The sequence below is a fragment of the Telopea speciosissima genome, chromosome 4 (assembly GCF_018873765.1).
Source record: "Telopea speciosissima isolate NSW1024214 ecotype Mountain lineage chromosome 4, Tspe_v1, whole genome shotgun sequence".
Lineage (NCBI taxonomy): Eukaryota > Viridiplantae > Streptophyta > Magnoliopsida > Proteales > Proteaceae > Telopea > Telopea speciosissima.
Window position 1 is genome coordinate 5,849,917 of NC_057919.1, and position 20,944 is coordinate 5,870,860.

At 37.0% G+C, this 20,944-nt stretch overlaps 1 protein-coding gene across 1 annotated transcript; it reads left to right on the plus strand.

The window, feature by feature from the left end:
* The first annotated feature begins 3,161 nt into the window (after positions 1 to 3,161).
* On the plus strand, positions 3,162 to 9,430 carry LOC122658213. The gene is made up of 3 exons (XM_043853127.1): positions 3,162 to 5,244; positions 5,437 to 5,542; positions 9,256 to 9,430. Exons 1-3 carry the CDS (start codon positions 3,408 to 3,410, stop codon positions 9,428 to 9,430), a joined length of 2,118 nt encoding a protein of 705 aa, XP_043709062.1. The 5' UTR covers positions 3,162 to 3,407.
* The last annotated feature ends 11,514 nt before the right edge of the window (positions 9,431 to 20,944 follow it).

Below are 20,944 nucleotides of genomic sequence, written 5' to 3' on the forward strand. Positions count from 1 at the left end.
CTGCCCCAGAATCTTTGCAGATAACAACCAGTGCAAAGAACTTCTTTTGCTACACCAAAGACCAACCCGTGCAAGATAATGGGTGCCATTCATCAGTTGTGTGGGGAAGCAAGGATGTTTGCAACCCTTCTCGAGAGCACTTCAGACACTTTATAACAGAGTAGCCAAGATTACATTCCACAGCAGCCGCATTGGAAGCCACCTCAGGGACGTTGCCTGCTGCTGACATTAACTCAAGTAATTTTGTGGTAGCTGGAACCTGTCTCGGAAACCGTGGAACACCTATCTAAACAGCAACTGTAGCAGTTCAGTTCAGTTCAGATTTCAGCAGGCCTTGCCGCAGGGTATTAAAGAAGTGGAGGCAAAAACAGACTCAAAGAACGTTTGTCAATTTCTTGATCAAGGGTCTATGGAAACTTGCCATGGGGATCTTTCCTCTCTGTTGCTAGATATTCAAGATTTTCACCTGTGTGTTAGGTCAGTCATGTTGGTCGATGCTCACAACCTTTCTAGTTGGTCATTGTGATTTTTCAAAGGGTGATGCATGGGTCAGTTCTACAAATTCTTTGTTAGAGTTAAGTCTGACAAGTCTGTTCTAGTGAGTACTTAATGAGTCCATGGTTCTCACTTCTCAGTTCATCTGTAATACTTCTGCTGCTTGCTAATAAAATCAATTTTCACCATCCCTATAATATTAATAAAAAGAAATCTTCAATCTCCTACTGAGGTATTGCTTGCACTTCAAGAGCTAGCTTTTTACCTATCTATTCATTCTCTTTGCCTCTGTTGCTGCCCTCACTTGGACAGTTGAGGAACCCAAGATATGCTCTAAACCAGGTCATATTTTGTGGGCTCTTGAACGATAACTGATGCAATTGGTGAAAGTTAATCTATATAGCTCTTAAAATTCCCACGCATATAAAGAAAGCATAAATATACTTGGTATGATCAACAGGGCTTTATGTAGGCTATTCAGTATTCGACCTTAGTTGCAGAAATTTCTTGTAATTAGTCAAATTGAACCCTTACTATTTGGATTGCGGCTCTACCTTACAACCGGGAGGCATTACAAGAACCAGGGGTGGAAGGGTGTAGTGCATACAAGCATGTGATGCATCATCACTCTCTGTAGTTAGCCTGGGCGCATGGGTCACTTTCATCCCTAAAAAAATAAGAGAACTCCGGGTTCTTTGCGCATGCTGCAAGTGCAAATGGACTACTTTTAGTAAAAAAAGGGGGAAATCAGGCATCTGAGACTGAGTTCGTATGTTGAAACAGAGAGATTAAGAAGAGATTTTCTCGTTTTTCTTTCAAATGATCACAATCCATACTCATCCCCCGAGAACATGCTTAGAAATGGTGACTAAACTGTATATCATCATCATCATCATCATCATCCCTGACTTTAGAAAATAGAAAGTAAATAAGTTACAGCAGTTCAGGGAGGCCACATTGCATGCATTTGCTTTACTAAAGAAGACCTGAAAACCTGTTTTAATATTAGTACGGAGCCATTAGTATCCATGGTATTGGTAGCCGCAATTTTTTGAGACCAACCCACTCTGTACGGAATATCTAACTATCTCTCATATTTTGCTCTGAGTTGGAATTTGCAGGCAACATGAGTAGAGTTGTGTACCTCATTAATATATTGTAAACACTTCGAGCACAGAAGGTATTTGAATACGAGTTTCAGTGTTTGGATAGATTGCAGAGGGGAGTAGAGTCTACACAGCAGGGTTTTGATTTCCAGAGACAAGATCCGACAAGAAACAGGTTCTCACCCAAGAATTGGGCCACCTCTCTGTACGATTTTGGGGAGGAGCTCCTCTGGTTTGAAGATGAAACAACACAACTCTAGGTGGATGGTGAACTCAAAATAGAAATCTAAGTGGGGGCTGTTTTCTAGCACAAAAACCAATTAGATAAGGGAATTCCCACTTTTTCTTTTTTCGGATGGAGAAGGGGCATCCAAATTTCAAAAACACACTTTAATAATTTTCATATTTGATTTCTCCATGACTGCATTCATTTCCTCAGATTTTGTTTCCATTTTTTCCTCTTTAATGTGTAGCCAGCCCCCTGGTTCTAAGTATCAGTATCGTCGGAACCCGATACTGTTACGAATCAGGTGTATATATACCAAAAAGTGGGTCAGTTTTAAAATTCCCGCCAGTCTGTATTCACGTATTGTATTGGTATATGGACACCTATACCAATATTTATTGTTGAAAAACATGAATCTAAAATGAAGGAGAAAAGAATGGAAAAATGCAAATAAACATCACACAATTGAACACAGAGATTGTGTCCGTCCACAGTGAGATGAGATCTGTTACATCATCAATGGAGAATAGGGTTACAATTAATTACAAAGAAAGAACCCTCACTATAAATTTATTGCAAAATCCTATATAAGAATTTTGTCGATATACCTTTGACCCTTATGGCCTCTTAATGGCCCTTTGGAATCAGCTCTCTTATTACAACAACGAAATACATGACATCAAACCCCCTCAACAACTTCTACCAAAAAAAAAAACCCCCTCAACAACTTATAAACTTGTTACTTTCATCTTTTTATCTTTTTAATGGGGTGTAAAAATTTGTTACCCTCTTCCCATCTCTTTTGAGGGATCATTTTTGACCTGATCAGAGCTCCAATGAGATAGTATTGGATTAATATAAAAGGATCTGTGAGTACCTCCTTTGTACCATCTCTTGGTTTGCTGCTTTCTTACCTTAGTGATGTGGGAAGCACTCCCAAAAGATGCAAGGATAAAAAAAAGAAGGTAAAAAGCCAGACAAGCCTTGTCTTCTTCAAAACCGTAAAGATGAACTTAAGAAGCATTGTTAAGCTTAGAAATTTTGAAGCTTTCTAAGCCTCTTGGCATCATGATTGAGAGAAAGGAGTGAAACAGCAACCTGGTTGAGTTGGGTTGAAGCTTTTGTCCTTTACCAATAGATAGGAAAACCTAAAAGGATGGAAATGGAAAGGACTTTGGGGCTCTATCTCTCTCTCTCTCTCCCCGTGGGTTTCTTTTCTCTGGGCATAAAGCCATAAAGCCATAAAGCCATAAACCACTGAGTCCATAAAGTCTTAGATAGCAATTGTGATTCTCTCCCCCCTAACACTAAACAAGAGCTCTCAACTATTTCTTTTAAAATATATAAAAGGTCCATTCATTGTTCAACAAATGATAAGGACATGAAATCTCTCTCATACGTTCCTAGTTATTGCTTCTCCATCTCCACAGTCCACCAGTCTACCTTCTCCACTATCCCACCAAGATCCAGTCTTTCTACCTTTTTCTATCCTAAAGCTCAAAATCTAAACTCAGAGTTCTAACAGGTTCTACAGATTCTAGAGCCCCACCCATATTCAAAAACTTCCAGAGCCAGCAGCCATGGATTTGCAGCAAGAAAAGATTAACAAGAAGAAAACCACCTTCGACAGGGATGCTAATTCCGTGCGGAAGGAGCTACTACCATGTACTAAATCCTGTTGTTTCTTCTGCACCATGAAGGAACCAAACCCATCTCTCAGAGCATCTGGAATCGCCAAATGCTTCAAAGAAATCCCCCAGAGAGACGACCAAGAACACGTTCTGGTTCTGAGTGGGCTCTGGAATCTCGCCATGACTCAACCGAACGATCCTGAATTCCCATCTCTCGGTATCTTCGAATGCATGGCTAGCCTAATCAACAAAGGCATCAACAACCATGATTGGCTTCTCAGGGACCAGAACATCTACATTCCTTACTACTCCGCCCATGTCATCGGTTCCTACACCATGAACAAGGCCGAATTCGCTGAGAAAGCAGTGAAATCGGGAGTAATTCCACCATTGATTGGGCTGCTGAGAGGAAAGATCAGTTGGGTTGAACAGAGGGTCGCTGTACGTGCGCTTGGTCATCTCGCCAGTTACGAAAGGACCTTCAAAGCAGTTGCCGAACGCGAAGAAGAGATTGTGAACCTCGCCATGAACATAGCCTCCACCTGCTTTGATTCTGTGTACGCCAATTTCATCAGACTCAAGGAGAAGAAGAGGTCAAAGTACCAACGCGACTTGCTTACAAGAGGCGTTGGTGATTTTGATATGGAGAATCGAAAAGCAGAGGAATGGGCAAGCCAGCTTCAGTGCTGGTGTCTCTATCTCCTAAATTGCTTTGCTTGCAAAGAGAGATCTTTGAATCTGATCTGCAAAACAGAGTTCTTGAAGGAATTGTGCGGAATGTGGGGTGGGCTTGTAAACCATAGCTCTCCCGCTGGAATTGGACTGATAAGAATCCTCTGTTACAGCGAAACAGGGAGAAAAAGTGTTTCAGAGTCCAAAGAAGTCATGGAGAGCCTCTGTAATCTATCGAGATCATCGGATAAATGGCAGTACATGGGAATCGACTGTCTCCTGCTACTTCTCAGGGACCCAATTACGAGGTACCAAGCCATGGAGATCGCGACCCCATATCTGGTCGATTTAGTTGAGCTTGAAAGCCTTGGGGGAAGAGAAAAACTAGGAGACGCAGTCACAGAAACACTGCTGCTAGACTACAATGAGAAGAAATCAAAATTCAAGAAGAACAGAGGTGTGAAAAAAGCATTGATGGAGATATGGGATTTGAAAGTAGAGAGGAGAAAGAGAGAGAAAGTGCTTTCGGATACAGAAATGCAGAAGAGAAGTGCTTTAGTGGGTTTACTAAAGCAACAAGGAAACGAGAGGTTCTGGTGTGGCGACATCGAAAAAGCAGTTCTCAAGTACTCAGAAGCTCTGGAGCTCTGCCCATTAAAGATGAGGAAGGAAAGAGTCGTTCTTTATAGTAACAGAGCACAGTGTCATCTGCTACTGAGAGACCCTGAGACAGCCATCAGCGATTCAACTCGAGCTCTCTGCTTGTCAAGGCCTGCAAACTCTCATGGTAAGAGTCTATGGAGAAGGTCTCAGGCTTACGACATGAAAGGAGGTTTGGAGAAGGAGAGCTTGATAGACTCCATTGTCTTCGTGAACGGCTGCTGCATCACGTCGATGGAGACGAAACGGGTCAAGGTTCCGTATTACGCCGTTCGCCTGATCAACAAACAAATGAATGCCACGTGGCTTTTTGCCGAAGCTCGTTCTAAGAGATCAAAGTCAAACAAACCAGGCCACCGTAATGGCGTGCATGAGTACTCTAACGGCGATGCGGGTGAGCATTCCAATGATGATGACATGATCATGAGGGGGAGTATGGGCCCCACTACAACAGGTAGAAATGTCGTTAAACCTGCCGTTTTGTTATGTTTCTTATAAACCTAAACCCAGTTTCTGGATAATAATGGAGGGCCCAACCTATCAAAGATTTCAGTTTAGAATAATCTCCGTTTTTGTATGTTGACATCGTTGGATTTGGATCTTGTCTCTAGGGTTGACCTTTATTTTTTTGACATTTTCTCTTCAGGTCTGTCTACAATCTTGGAGGAGCCTTTGCTTGAAAAAGGACGGTGGAGATCAAAGCTGGAAACTACAACCATAAGGCGCAGGAAGAAGCAGTCTTCCACCGCTCGGTAAACTCAAACTCGGGAGGTAAAGGAAAAATGATGAGATATTACATAGGAGAATCTGATTAGTGGTTGTAATGGCATCTCTGGTAGGTCAGAATCTAATTAGTGATTGTAATTTCATATCTGGTTAGTTTTTACGTGTAGAGCCTAGATAGGCAAACTTAACAAACACCAACAGCAGCAGGTCACGTTTGGTTGTCCATTCATTGGAGAATTTTTACGTTTCTACACAACAGCATGAATTGAAGGTCTCTAGATCAATGAACGGTAATGTTACTGGTGGTGAAGGGATTTTTCTCTCTCCTATAAAAGAAAAACCGACGATTTGATCGTTATTATTATTCTTTTCACTCGTTTATGATACCAATCCCATCCTATTAATGTCGCCGTCAATAAAACCATGCTTCCCACATTCTTTAAGGGACAATTAACGTCCCACCATGGGTTTTTTTTATTTTTTGGTGTAATTCAAGGGTCGATCGGCCATCAACTCTATCAGAGTCCCACAAGAAGGCAAAGAGAAGACCCACAAGGGGTTTACCATAGGCTCCACTTCTTAAAAATAAAATCAATAGTTGATAATTTGGTACTTTTGTATCCGCATCCATTATTTTTGTTCTATATTTTCTATTTGCGGATGGTGACATTTACCCAATCCATTTGCCGTCTTGCATTTTTAATCATTTTATTTTTTATCTTTTCGAAGCCCTTAGTGTGGTAAATATTCCTCACACAGCCCATTTATAATTAATAAGGTTTTCTTCAGGGTTCCATTTGTTTTAATGTTAAAATGGCCGCAAATAGCTAGAGAACAAAAAATATGTAAGTTTTGTAATGGAGGAGTATACTATTCCTCCCACGTCAGTCTATTTCAGTACATTTTAATTGAAAGATTGTAGCCTTAAGAATATATCTCCTATTATGTCAAATTTAAATCAAATATAACACTATCCATGTCGGCATTGGAATAGTTTTCAAAATCAATTATTTGAATACGGATTCCCTCTAAACAGATTCAAATATGACTTGAATATAAATTTGTATTATTCATTTACCTCCCTTTTGAAGATTGAAGTGTGGAATCGTGAGTCTAAAGAGAGTGGCATTATGGTTTCACTGTTTGAGTTGAATGAAAGAGAATTGGACAAGACAAAAATTTGAGAGGGTTAAATCCACTACCCCACTAGGATTGTGTTGAAATGTCATATAAAAAATTACATAGATGTCGTCATGATTTTTTTTTTTCATTTAATTTCTTGTTTGATTATTTGTAATACTTTGTGAATTTGATAAAGGGTATTTTAATATTATTTAATTCTATTCTTATAATCGGACCTAATCAACTCACATATTATTCAGTTTGAATTTGAAATATCTATCTCTGTATCCAATTAGTTTTTGAACAGATTCAGATAGTTTTTTGAATCCGATTTTTTTGAGTACAAATTCCCCTAAATAGATACGAACATGAATCAAATACGAATTTTGGACCATCCATTTTCATTCCTAATTATTTGTAGTTGAAATTTATCCTTTTAATTGATAACATTCCTTTGTGGTTAGCCACATTTCAAGTTTCATGTCCATTTGGATTATATAGCATACTATATATATTCACCTTTTTCTGCTTTATTTTCAGTTGTTGAATAAAATTTTTTAAATTCATTCTAATTCAGCTCACAAAAATTATATGTAACCTGCAAAATGTTGTTGAGTTGAAAATGATGACTTGGATAACTAAGTTTACAAAATTTTGAAGCCAATTATACTACTAGGGTTGCGGTGATCATTTCGTATGCCATGTGTCTGAGCGTAAGGGTGGCATGTCCTACACAATTGAGTGGCGTTCTTTAAACCATAATTTTTCTAAAAAAATTTCTTTGTAGAGAATCGGACTTGTGAAGGAGACCTACCCACATTTATGTCATCAAAATCAATAATGTTACAATTATTTTATTTCATTTACCTGTTTTTATGGACTCCGTACTTCCATGTATGGTATTATCCTTTCTCCATCAATAAATAATTGATTAGGTGGGTTAATGACGTTTAACCAAATCTTTCATTGTTTGTAGGTAAAGAATGAAATCGCACCTAACCTACCCAACTAGAACCTTAATGGAATAAATCCTATTTGCATCCCCAGTTAGACTAAAGCAATAGCGCTACTATTTCATCTTTTTTGGGATTCCTGTGTTGGGACAATATTGGTAAAACCATCAGGAAAGTTTGATCCTTTTATAACATTCTTGTGGCCTGGTGGGCATTTGCCATTTGGTCAGGAAACCCCTAATCACACTAAAGGTATTTGTTTAAACGGCTAAGTAAGACAAAGGGGGAAATGAGGTTAGGCAGATGACACTACAGACAAAAAGGTAGGGTTCCTTTTCTCCTTTACTATTTAAAAAAAAAAAAATTTTAATCAGTTGGTCAGCCTTTAAGCTTAAATACGGTGAGATTGAGGAAGAAGACAACATCAAATCTTTTGTCCCAATCAGAAAGCAAGAAGATAGCTAGAGATAACTTCAAATCTTTCACCATAGAAATACATTAAGGCTGTGGATATGATCATATGATGTTGTTCTTCATCTTCTACACATAATTGTCTAGTGAAATGATTGTCCCATCCTTCATTAAAGGTGGAAATGCTCTCATATATTTTCACGTGCTCCCATTGGCCCTAAGCCCATAGGGGCCAAACTCCCCCGCGGAGAACTCTCTCCCTAGAAAAATAATATCTATTTCTAACATACGTTACAAGGTGGGATATCTAAGGCTTGTAAAGGCCAAGCTTAGGCTGGGGCTACGACCTACTACAATAATCTTTGGCTTATCTGGGCCAGTTGTCATCGGTCATCAGGTGCATGAAGTGTAAAACCTAACACGATGCAGAGAAGAATGGAAATCACAAACACAATCACACAATTGCGCATAAAGATTTACGTGGTTCGGTAAGATTGCCTATGTCCACGGTGAGATGAGATCTGTTTCACTATCAATGGAGAATAGGGTTACAGTCACTCGTTCCTCACACCTCTCTCAGATTTTCAATACAAAGAAGGAACTCTCGCTACAGATTTATAGCGAAACCCTATACAGAAAATTTATCAAAATACCCATATAGTCCTTAATGAAGTCAAGACACCAAAACCTCAACCTGAAGAGGATTAAATGGGTGTCCAGAGTCCAGACCCCAGACATGGGTCTAGGCTGTCTAGCAAAAGGAAAACAGAAGGCTAAGTAAGATGCGGAAATGAAAGGGTTCAAATTGGGTTTCGGCCTGGTTTTTTCTTTACTTGGGCTGGAGATGGAAAAGAGATTTGGGCCTATTTTATCTTTATGGGCTAGAGATGGAAATGGGATTTGGCCCTATTTTATCTAACTTGGGCCAGAGATGGAGTTAGGGCCTTGGGTTGTGCATTACGCGGTTGGGTTCCGGCAGATTTGTGTAGGATCTAAGAAATTTCCCCTAAATTAAATGGGTTAGTTAAAGAATTTCTATTATCAAGCCAAGCATACATGGTTGCGGTGATTGAGCAACTTTATATACATATATATAGCATACAAAATCCTTGTACTTTTCTTTTTTGATTACTCATTAAGTCATTTCTTGCGAGTCATTCAGTGGTCTCGACTCAATCGCTTTCAACTATACTTCTCCTGGGCTTGACTGGCTCATTGATTACTCCCTTTCTCGAAGTATTCTGTAATTTTAGGAAGGCTGAGAAGAACACATTCGATATCAAAATAAACGCTGGCAAGGAGGCTGAGGAGCCAAGAGAAGTCGAGGACGGGGGTAGGGAAATACTGGAACTTCAGATCATTCGAACCCAACTCGTAAAACCTATAAGGTTTACATTTGTACACAGAACAGAGTCAAAAGACAGCTAATAATTCAGTTTCCCACTCTTCTATTATTCTTATAACAAAAATGAGACAATACAATTTTTTTTCAAGGCATGTGAGTTTAGATTTTTGATAGAAATATATATATATATATAGATAAAATTACTTGGACACCCCCTGTACTATGATCATTTTACTTATGATTACCAACGTTTGAAACAATTACTTAACAATCCCTCGAAACCTGACGGTGTTAGTCTACTGTTAATTAATGTTTAAATGAAAATATCCATTTTACCCATATGAGTTATTTAACTTAAACTTCTGGAGTTAAATGACCAACTTATCCTCCTCCTTCTCCTTTTTTCTTGAACTTTTTCTTCTTCTTTTTTTCTGCAACTACGCAGAGGGAGGACCAAACCTCACCACCGGCACCATCAACGCATGATGGGTACATCGGAAGGGATTCTCGGTTTCTCGTCCTCTCTGCTCTTCTTCTTCTCTTATTTTTGTTTTCAATCGGTGGAAGGCGTATTGCACCACTCATTATACAGCTCTCTTACCTCTTTCGCTCTAATCATGAGTTTCCTATAACTTATATAAGTAAATCAACCTGTAATTACAGAAGCAAACCATTTCGCTCAACTGAAACTCAATAATGATGTTTTTTTTCTACAACTATTTGACCTGATTTTCTATATTGGAAGTAATATTAATTTTAATCTACACAAGGACGAATTGATTGTTTCCCAAATTTAAGTTCAGAATCACTATTGATGAATCGGCCATGAAAGACGGTTTAAATCTGAAATCGATTAAGCCTTTTGGGTTTTTTTGATATGAAATTTGTTTAAGAAAAGAGATTTATAAGGCAAGACTTTTGTCCACTTTGTTAATACGATTGATGTTTTCTTTGATTTGCAGAAAAATCAATGAAGAACAGAATCACCAAATTGAAACAATAGGGTGGGTTCTCTTAAAAGAAAGAGGAATTCAAAGTACAGAAAGAAGAAGAAGAGGAAGACGAAAATCAGAAATTTGTCTTCCCCAATGGAATCGCCCTAATTAGGATTTAAATCTGAAATCCTATTTTTTACTTGAATCGACCATGAAAGAGATTTTGATCTGAGATCGATTCATGGTTTTGGATTATTTTGATTTGAATGTTTAAGAAAAGAGAATTTTTTTCTGAAATCAATTACGTTTTGAATCTGAAATTGGATTGTAGGAAGAAGAAGAAGAGGGCAAAAGGGTCACTTCACTACCCTTTAAGGGTAATTTAGGCATTACAAAAAATTTAACCGATGACATCATCATTAAACTAACGGACAGGACTTACTTGAAAGAAATTGTGAACTCCAAGGGGTGTTCCAATAATTGTTTAAAACGTTGGGAAGACTAAATAATTAGGCCATAGTACAAGGGGTGTCCAAGTAATTTTTTCATATATATATATTAATAAATATACACATACAAATACAAGTGTGGGCAAGAGATAGAGAGAATGGAAGGGCGTAAGGGAAGAGGATAGGGCTAGGGGAGAGAGGGATTAGATAGGGAGGGGAACTTGTAAAGTTGACAAATTATTTTTACTTTTGACCTATTTGATAGAAAATATTATTGTAATTGGGCATAAAACCTTAATAACAAAATGATGGATTAGCATTTCACTGTGTTACCTACACATGTATGATTACATAGATGAATATCAATGTAATCATAATTCCAAAAACTATACAAATTCAAGTTATTAATCAAAAGACGAGAGTAAGAGGGAAGTGAGGAGTTACTTAATAAGGAATATTAAGATTTAGCAAAAGAAATATTTATATTACTATTCATCAATAAGTTTTGTGGCATCCCCCATTGGGTATGTCCATAAAACAACTTACCAACTATCACACAGATCTATTTGGATACGTCAGGTAGTTTCTTTGTTATCAAATAAAAGATTGATAGAACCAAATAAGAGAAACAAGTTTGTAAGTCCGGCTGTTTTCTTTCTCTATTGGCTTCAACAACTTATGTCCTCTTGGCCTTTGTTTGCCCAACATTGCATTTAAGGAGCATAAAATAGGGATATAACTTGAACTTAATTAGCTGAAATAAAGATATTGTAAAGGATGAATAGCAAACTGAAAAGGAGAATCAAAAAGTAAAGTAATACTTCCATTGGAATGTAACAGCAGAACCAATTAGGGGCAATCGGTGAGAAATGAAGAAATGTCAACTATGGTGATTTGTTAATTAAAGCCCATTGCCAAGAAAAATTTATACAAGTATAGTGTCATGCTTGACCAACCAAGTACCAGATGTTAAACAAAAATTATCAAATTTGTTTCACTTTCTCCAAGCTAGAATTGAGCAGCTTCTGTTCCAAAAGACTTTACTTGATCCAGAAAGCCAAAATACAATCAGAAGATGACCATCTTTAGCAAATAAGGGAAGAGAACAAGACTTTGATCCACGCTAGTCAAAGCCATCAAAAGAATATAAGTACCACCTCAGAATTAGCAGTCAACCAAGTACCCAACTATGATGTATATTGAGAATTTAATCCTTAAATTGCTTATCCTCTTCTTTACTTCCTCTAAACCAATTAATTGGTTTGTCTTTTTCCCTTAGGCTCCATTTGTTTCCTGGTAAAATGATAAAAGGAAAATTTCTAGATAAACCATTTTTTAAGCAAATTTTACCAGTATCTCGGTTTAAAGTTGAATATTGAAACATGATTTGTGAAGTTGGCCCCGTTTAGTTGGTATAAGGCTTAGTAGAGTTGAGTTGATTAATGCAAATTTTACCTAGAAATTTTCATTTTACGTGCATTGTTGTCAACACCAAATTGAATTGTAGAATCCCAAGGAGGTGTTGAATCAAATCAATATTGAATCATATTCATTCATAGGATTAAAAATGATTCCCTAGAAAGTTTGAAAAAAAAATAAATTGAATAAAAACACAAAGAAAATCCAAGTTAAAGAAAGAACTAATTATCCATACAATTCAATGCAAAGTGTTAACTGAAAACCATATAAATGTTGTTTGGAAGCTGATACAAGGATACACTAATAATATACTTACATAAATGTACTCATTTTTAAAATGAGTAAGTACCATCCATAAGAAAAAACAGAAAACCAAAAAGTTGGTCTCCACCAAAATCTCCTCAAATCACTTCCATTCAAAGCTAGCTTCCAGATTGATATTAAGACCACCAATCAAATAGCCACTCAAACGGATAGAGGATGGTGCAACAAACATGCGATTATTTCCTTGCCACCTCAAGCTGCAATATGTAAGTCTGAATCCCAGCCCTCAATATAGTGTTATAGAAGCACCATATATATAAAGAAGGATAATAGACACTGGCAGTTTCAATAAAGATGAAGATTTTTAAAAACAAAAACAAAAACAAAAACAAAAGAACAAAACAGAAGAATGGACTTGAAGACTATTGCTAGAAAAAACGATGAAAAAATAGATTACATATCAGCAGTACCAAAGTGCTAGAATTGCTTCATAAAGTTGTAGTTAGATTTATACCATGAGAGACATAACGAGGAGAATAGCTTCCACGACCACCCCTGCACACCTGATTTCCATCTAGAATCTGCAGGCTCTCTGTTGTTCAGATTCTACAAGAAAATAAAGAAATATAGTAAGGTCAATCAAGTGAACAAATGGAAAAGAAGAGTGAAAAACCAACAATTCCTCGGGGAAGGGGGGAAAGTTAGACAGCACGGCATAGCAAATAATGCTTGAAAGGAAAATTTATGACAAATTCACATGCCACAAATAAGAGAAAACTATGAAATGTAAATGGCAATATCTATATCATATAATTAAGATTATCAACTAAATTCTTTTCAATTTGTCAAGGTCAAAACCATCCAAAATCTCAAGAATAAACATGCACGTGCACGTGCACATTCAAGGGATAAAAATTGAAATGGATGTTGAATGTGACATAAGTAACACAACAGCTTGGACATCTAGAAGAGAAAAAGGGCCGGGAGACTACTATCCTACCAACAACAAGCACTTTTAGCACTTTTAGAAGCGATCATCTATCTATAAGGGAATTCTCAATCCCTAGGTTGAATGATTTGGCTAAAGAAATTTACAAGATTGATGTTCAGTGATACTATTATTCCATCATCATACAGGTATCACTATCGATCATTTATGTTGAAGCTTCCCTTTCTTACATTAATTAGATTGTCTCCATACAAATCAAAACAAATTTGATTTTCGTTAATTAGAGGAAAAATAGCAGGAGGAGGCAGGAGCTAAAGAAAATTTTGTAGAAGCATAAAAAAAGCTGTAATGATTTCTTCTATGACGTAAACAGTCTTAGGTCACATTTGGTTGAATTGTATCCACAATTTAAAAGCCACCATGAAAAAGAAACTCAAGTACGAACATATTATGAACAATTATTTGGATACCCTAAAAATTCAAGCTATGGGCAGTTACCTCTGGCTTGAGGTTACGGTGAACCATGCCTTGGAGATTACAGAACGAAACAACTCTTAGAATCTGAATCATGACAACATTGGCATTTTCCTCTGAATACTTTCCACCCTTGAAAACATTAATAGAATACTTATTTCAGATTAAAAAGTGTTTATTTCTGAGTACAAAAGTGTAAGATCAACCTTTCAAAATCAAAAGTACCTTAAGAGTATCCTCACTTGCATAACCTGCAACTATTGCACAATAAGAAAGTTTAAAATTAGCTGTTGACTCCAAAAATATAATTTAATTAGTTTGGTCTTTTTGGCAATCTCCAAACAAAATATCTGTAGGGGAAAATGAGCAACAAAATATATAGTATAAAAAATGCACTTCAATACAAAGGAGAGAGAGAGAGGGGTTGGGGTGAAAATTGATGGGACAGAGAAAACAGAAAACAAAACCTCAGATTGAAGAAAAATAAAACCTCATATCCTTCCTCGAATAGGAAAAAAATAAGAAACAATAGCCTGGATTCAAAAAGGAGAGAGAGGGTAACTCACAAATCTGTTTGTGCGATCTCAGAGAGAGCTATCTCCGAACATACTATCCTAATTGATGCGGGTGAAAATTTTGCTCTATTATCAAAATATCTGTAAGGAAAAAATGAGCAACAAAATTAGTATAGAAAAAATTAACTCCAATGCAAAGAAAAAGAGAGAGAGAGGGTTGGGTGAGAAATCAACCAAGAGAAGTTTCTAAATTGATGCTTGTGTTCATTTTATGTTTGTTCCAAGTCTAACCCTGATTAATAAATGTTATTGCTTCTCTTGTCCATCCCCTGTTTAACTACGAACTTAAATAGAGTATGGGACAGCCCTATATCACCTCTTTACAAAAGAGCAATAGGATTAATTCTAATAGTCCCCTATGCCCTATTATCAAAATATCTATAGGGGAAAAATGAGCAACAAAAATTAGTATATAAAAAACTCGCTCCAATGCAAAGAAAAAGGGAGAGAAGGTTGGGTGAGCAATCAACCAAGAGAAGGGTTTAAAATGATGCTAGTGTTCATTTAATGTTTGTTCCAAGTCTACCCTTGATCAATAAATGTTATTGCTTCTCTTGTCCATCCCTTGTTTAACTACGAATTTAAATAGAGTATGGGACAACCCTACATCACCTCTTTACAAAAGAGCAATAGGATTAATTCTAATAATCCCAAATGACTAAAATGTGAAGCAATCAGTAGAGCATTAAACATCTGGTTTTCTATATATATAAAATGTGAAGTAATATATATATATTTTATATGCATATATTACTTTCCTTTGGTGAGGAGAGAATCTCTCCATCAATAGGATCTGACCATCTAATTGGACTGATTAAGGGGATTTCAACCATCAACAATAGGGTGTGGGAGTTAACGATAATGAGCACTCTTCATCTCCTCCTGAAGTCCGTTCATACTTTCATATATAGCATCAAATGTTCGCAAGAAAAACTAAATTCCTTTCCTTTTATCCGTTTAGTTTCACTAAAAAATTGCAATATGGGGTTTTAGAATAGAAATTTAATAATTTAGTTGCCAAATTAATCATTGCAATTTTTAAAGAGTTATGCAGTCAAAAGTGTATACGATAATTTGACCTAATTTCACTCTATGGTTGATGGAATCTTATATAATTTGTCAACTATGTTGGTCCCATGCATTTGAAGAATAAATTGGTTTTCTACCTAAAAAAAAACAGAAAAAATTTCTCACACTTGCAATGAACAAAATGATTATTTACACAACTAAAATGACTGGTGTTCGTAGTGATTTCTAATATTGAACGGATGAATGTCTGGTCTTATTTATTTTTGGGTAGAAGTATAAACTGATTTGGAGAAATGAAGAGGAGATGGCCATCCTTTACTTTTAGAATGGTAGAAAGGCACTTGAGTTATGTGGTTCCATAGGGATGTTATTTCTCTTTTTCGATCTCCTTTGTGATCATATGGTAGTTTTAAGGGAGATTTTGGTTTGATTTTTCCCTTTGGTTTTTTTAGGAGGAAAGAGATTTTCTCAGTGATCAGTAATATTTCAGGATCGATGATCAGCTACAGAAGTAGAAATTAATTTCACTGCTGATGAATTTAGAAACCATAAATTTTTGCCACTAATCGTTCTTTTGCACTGTAAGATCTATTGAGATTTCAACCACCTCCCCTTCCCACCCCCCACAAAAAAAAATATAATAAAAAAGGGTAATTAAAATCTATTGAGATTTGAGATTGAAAAAGAAAAACATTTATAGATAAAAAAAAATAGGAATTGAAATTTTGTTTTACCTCCTTGGCTCCTCCATTAATTCCACTTTGATCAATAAATTGCTGAAACCATCTTGATTGAGCACATTAATTTAGGCTTCGTTTGGTATGCATTCTAAGTTGATAATGCTAAGCTCTATTATTTCTTAATATGCATTATCAAAGTAGAATGCATTCCGAACGAAGCCTTCATTTAATGGCTGCTGCTAAATAGAGCAATGATAGTCGAATTCTGAAACAAAAGCTCATCTTTTATCTTTCTTTTGGAGAGAGAGAGAGAGAGAGAGAGAAAATATCAGACATGTAGAGAATTTATATTACATGTGATGATGATGCTTGGGCAGCAAGCAAAGGATATTAATTAGATTTAAATAAAAAAAGAAAAAAAAGAAACTAAATACAAGCTAAAGTCAAATAAAACAAGCTGGCGCCCACAAAATAATCTCTGGTCTGCCTGGCTGGCTAGCTGGGCCAGCTGTCACCAGGTCATCACCTCAAAAATGATCAAGATCGAGGATTGAATCAATGGGTGTCCAGTGTCCAGAGTCCAGAATCGAGATATAGTTGGGTCTAGAAAACAGATGCGGAAATGAAAGGGTTCAAATTGGATTTCGCCCGGAGATGGAAATGGGATTTGGGCCTATTTTATCTTAGGTGGGCCCAAGATAGAGTCTTAGGGCCTAGGGTTGTGCATTACGCGGTTTGGCTCAGGCAGAAGAGAGAACTCGATCTCTATGTACCAACTAGGATTGCCAATATTTATTTCTAAATTTAATTTTGATGGTTATTTCAGTGTGGTTTCTGATATGAAATATTTTGATCATTTTGGTGAAAAATGTTTGGTATTAAAAAAATGTATGCGTATGTTGCATATAAGTTAAATATTTCTCAAAACAATTTCTATTGTGAAGCCAAGCACAAATGCTTGTGTTGATTGAGCAACTTTATATACAACATGGGGGAGTGTTCTCTGTGGGAGAGTGCAGCGGTCTCACGTACACGATAACCAATGAGAGCATGCAGCAGGGTGGTCATTTCACCTCGCACTGTGTGTGGGTGTCCTGCCCCCCGCCCCCCACCCCCCACAGAGAATATTTTTCCATATAACATATAGGAATAATATCCGTGCCAGATTCTCCTCCTGTGCCCACACAAGGGGCGATATGATAGTCCCACTCCTGTTGATACCCCTACGTGCCCCACTCATTGGCCCCACACTGCAGGGGCCATGCGACCAGACAACACTCTTCTTCCCATAACATATATAACCCTTATTCTTTAATGTTATGATTGCTCATTAAGTGTATTTGGTCAATCAATGAATCATATTGATTCAAAATATATATATTTTTTTTCATGAAGATCATTGTGCTTTCGAGTGAAATTTTAACTCTATAACATTGTGCAAAGGGGAGAGCCAATATTTATACAAAAGGTTGGAGAGTACCCTGTTTGCTTAGAGAAACCTCTCCCTTGGGCAAATTATAGACATGATACCACTGTATAAGATCTAATGTTTTTTAGGAAGAGTACGTCGATAGGCAGTTCATTATTTAGATGGATCAACAAATCTGATACCTATTTCAAATTCCTTTTTTAAAATTTTGTCTTTTAAGTACTAGACCTTCAGATCATTCGAACAAAACTCAAAAAACTTATACGGTGTTTACTTCTGTGCACTGAACAGGCATCAAATAATTCAGTTTGCAACTCTATTTTTCTTATTAAAAAAAATAAAGAAACAAACAGGTGAAGAGAGAATTTCTTCATCCATAGGATCTGATCCCCCTTCTTGGATTGAATAAAGGTAAATCGACCTTCAACTCTTCATCTCTACCCGAAGTCCAATTATAGCATCAAATGTTTACAAGAAAAACTAAATCTTTTTCCTTTTATTCATTTACTTTCAAAAAGTTGCAATATGGGGTTTTTTTGTAAGAATAGAAATTTAATAATTTAGTAACTAAATTAACCGTTGCAACTTCATACACAGTTTGGCTTAATTCCACTCTATGGTTGATGGAGTCGTATATTTTGTCAACTGTGTTGGTCACATTAATATGAATAAAAAAAAAAAATTCATTCATGCCATGAACAAAATGATTACTTGCACAATTAAAATTAAAGACAAAAGAATTAATGCTTTGTTTGGATTCTATAATGCGGTAGTATCCAATCAAAGAAAAACATTGGATCAATAATGCGGTAATTAAAATCTATTGAGATTGAAAAATAAAAATATTTATAGATAGAAAATAGGGATTGAAATTTTGTTTTACCTCCTGCTCAGCTCCTCCATTAATTCCACTTGGATCAATAAATTGCTGAAACAGTGTTGATTGAGCACATTAATTTAGGTTTCGATTGGTATGCATTCTAAGTCGATAATACTAAACATTATTATTGCTGTATTAGCAGCGTAGAATGCATTCCAATAGAAGCCTTAGTTTAATGGCTGTTAAATAGAGCCAATGATACTCAAATACTGATGAACCACGAGTTCATCTTCTTTGAGGGGTGAAAGTAAGGAGTGGAGAAACAGAAGGCTGAGCAGAGGAGGAGGGATCGAAGCATTCTCAAAATGAGTTTTTGTTGATTTTTCTTTCGCTAAAGAGAACTAATTTTCCCTTAATTTTATATCATAATCTATGAAATTAGAAATGTCAACCCCCTAAAAAAAATGGGATCCAAATATATTTTCAGACCATTTTGGATTACAATGTGTCAACTTGAACACGGCCCAAAAACTGTCAATGATGTTCAACTCAATATAACCTGAGTTGTAAATCCCCCAATCCAAGTATAGAATCTTTTTCCACAAGGAGATCCTATAGCCCTGTTGAAGTTGACACATGTCTGGGAGTGTAGCTCCTGCGCTCAATCTCATTCTCCCACAAAATGATCACCTTGTCCCTAATGAAATGCAGAAATTCCATCATTGTTGATGCTTTCACATGCACTCCCATTGACCCCAATGCTAGCGCATGAGTCACACTCTCGGACAAAAAATTCTTTTTCAAAAAATGAAATAGAATTAAATGAGCTAAAAGATTTGAGAAAATATATTGGTATCATTTGTCCTCTCACACTTTGTGATTCCTTTATATGTGCGATGCCTTCTCTTGTGCTCTCATTGACTTTACGTAAAGATTCCATTTAGGGTCATAAGTTTGTCCATGTCGACCCGAGCTCGAACAGGGCCTGAGCTAGAATTTTCAACCCTGAGGGTAGGTTAGGGTTAAAATTTTTATGTCCTGGGTCAGAGTAGGGCTGGGCTAGGATTGAGGTCTAGGGCTAAGCCCAGCCTGACCCGACCTTGTGTTAGGTTATGCTTTACAATTTATAATTTATGTTTAGTATCTAATTATCTATTATTTTATCCAAAAAGAAAAAAAAGATAACTATCTATTGAACAAAAATATTTACAATTTCAAGATTACGTTAAGTTTTTTAACCCAAAGAAAAGTCTAATAGTCAATTGAGTATGAAACAAACAAATTCACAATCATATGAAGTAGAGCAAGTCAACTAGGCCCTAACAAAAATTAGAGTCAATTAGGGCCAACCCGAGCCAGCTTGGCCCGATCATGATAAATTCGGGCTGGGCTGGACTGGGCTGAGCCCAACAGGGTTGGGTCTGGACTGAGATATCTCAGCTCGACCTAGGGTTGGGTTGGGCTTAGGTTGAGTTAAGAGGACCCAGGGTTAGGCTTGGATTGAGGGTTGGGCTAGGGTTTTAAAAAATCAGGCCCAACCGTACCCTATTTCACCCCTAATTCCATCCAACAACGACATATCAATCCCCGCCCAAGAGTTAAAATCTAATACACAATCACCACTCACTAGAGTTTTCACCTGCATTATTATTTCTTGGTGGCTTGTGTGTTAGTTTCAACTCAATCCCCCTTACTTAGGGCTATCAATCGGTCTGTTCCAATAGGCTTCGGTCGGGCTTAATTGGTCCACACCAATTTATTTGAGGCCCTGTATTGTTTTCATCAGTTTTAAGTAATCGGCCTCATAGGTCAAGGTTTGTACACATTTCTATTTGATCGATTAGCTATCGATCCATAATTGGGTTTAATTCTTAGGCTTCAATTGAACAGTTTAGGTCTGTCCTATCGGTCAACTTTTGACATTCCAGTCCTTATCCTACGGAGGGGACATACCACACATTTGATGGTGAAGAACCGTATCCATCAGACCATATTGTTCCTGGGAAAAGGGCCACGATGAGATTTGTAGCCCAGCTAAAATAAGAGTTAATTAATCAAATAGGGGAGATTTTTTGTACATTGTATGATCCACGATCGTGTCTATAACCATTGGATGAAAATGATTATGTATAATACACGGCCTCTCATCCCCATCCAAACAATTGTAGACATGGTTGTACACCATGCACACCCGTATACAAAACCTTTTGCCAAATAAATAAAATAAAGGAAAAGGCTACCGTCAGCTTGGCAAAATCCCACAAAGGGAATCCCCACGCGAACATGGAATGGATCAGCTTAAAGCTCCGCCAAATCACCGCCACTGGATCTCCGTCCGTTACAGTTGTACATTTTTATGCCATAGCCTTTGCCACACAACGGTACCCCCACTTAACACGTGAGATATGAACACACGTTTATATAATTAAAGATAGTAGTCTTCTTTGTCCCTTATCCACACAATCCACCATTCCCAACTCCAAGTCTCGACCTCCTCGTCTCTCTCTCTCTCTCCTCGTTTCTCTTATGCGTTTCGATAAACACATTTTTTCTTTCTTTGATCGCAGTTGGCAT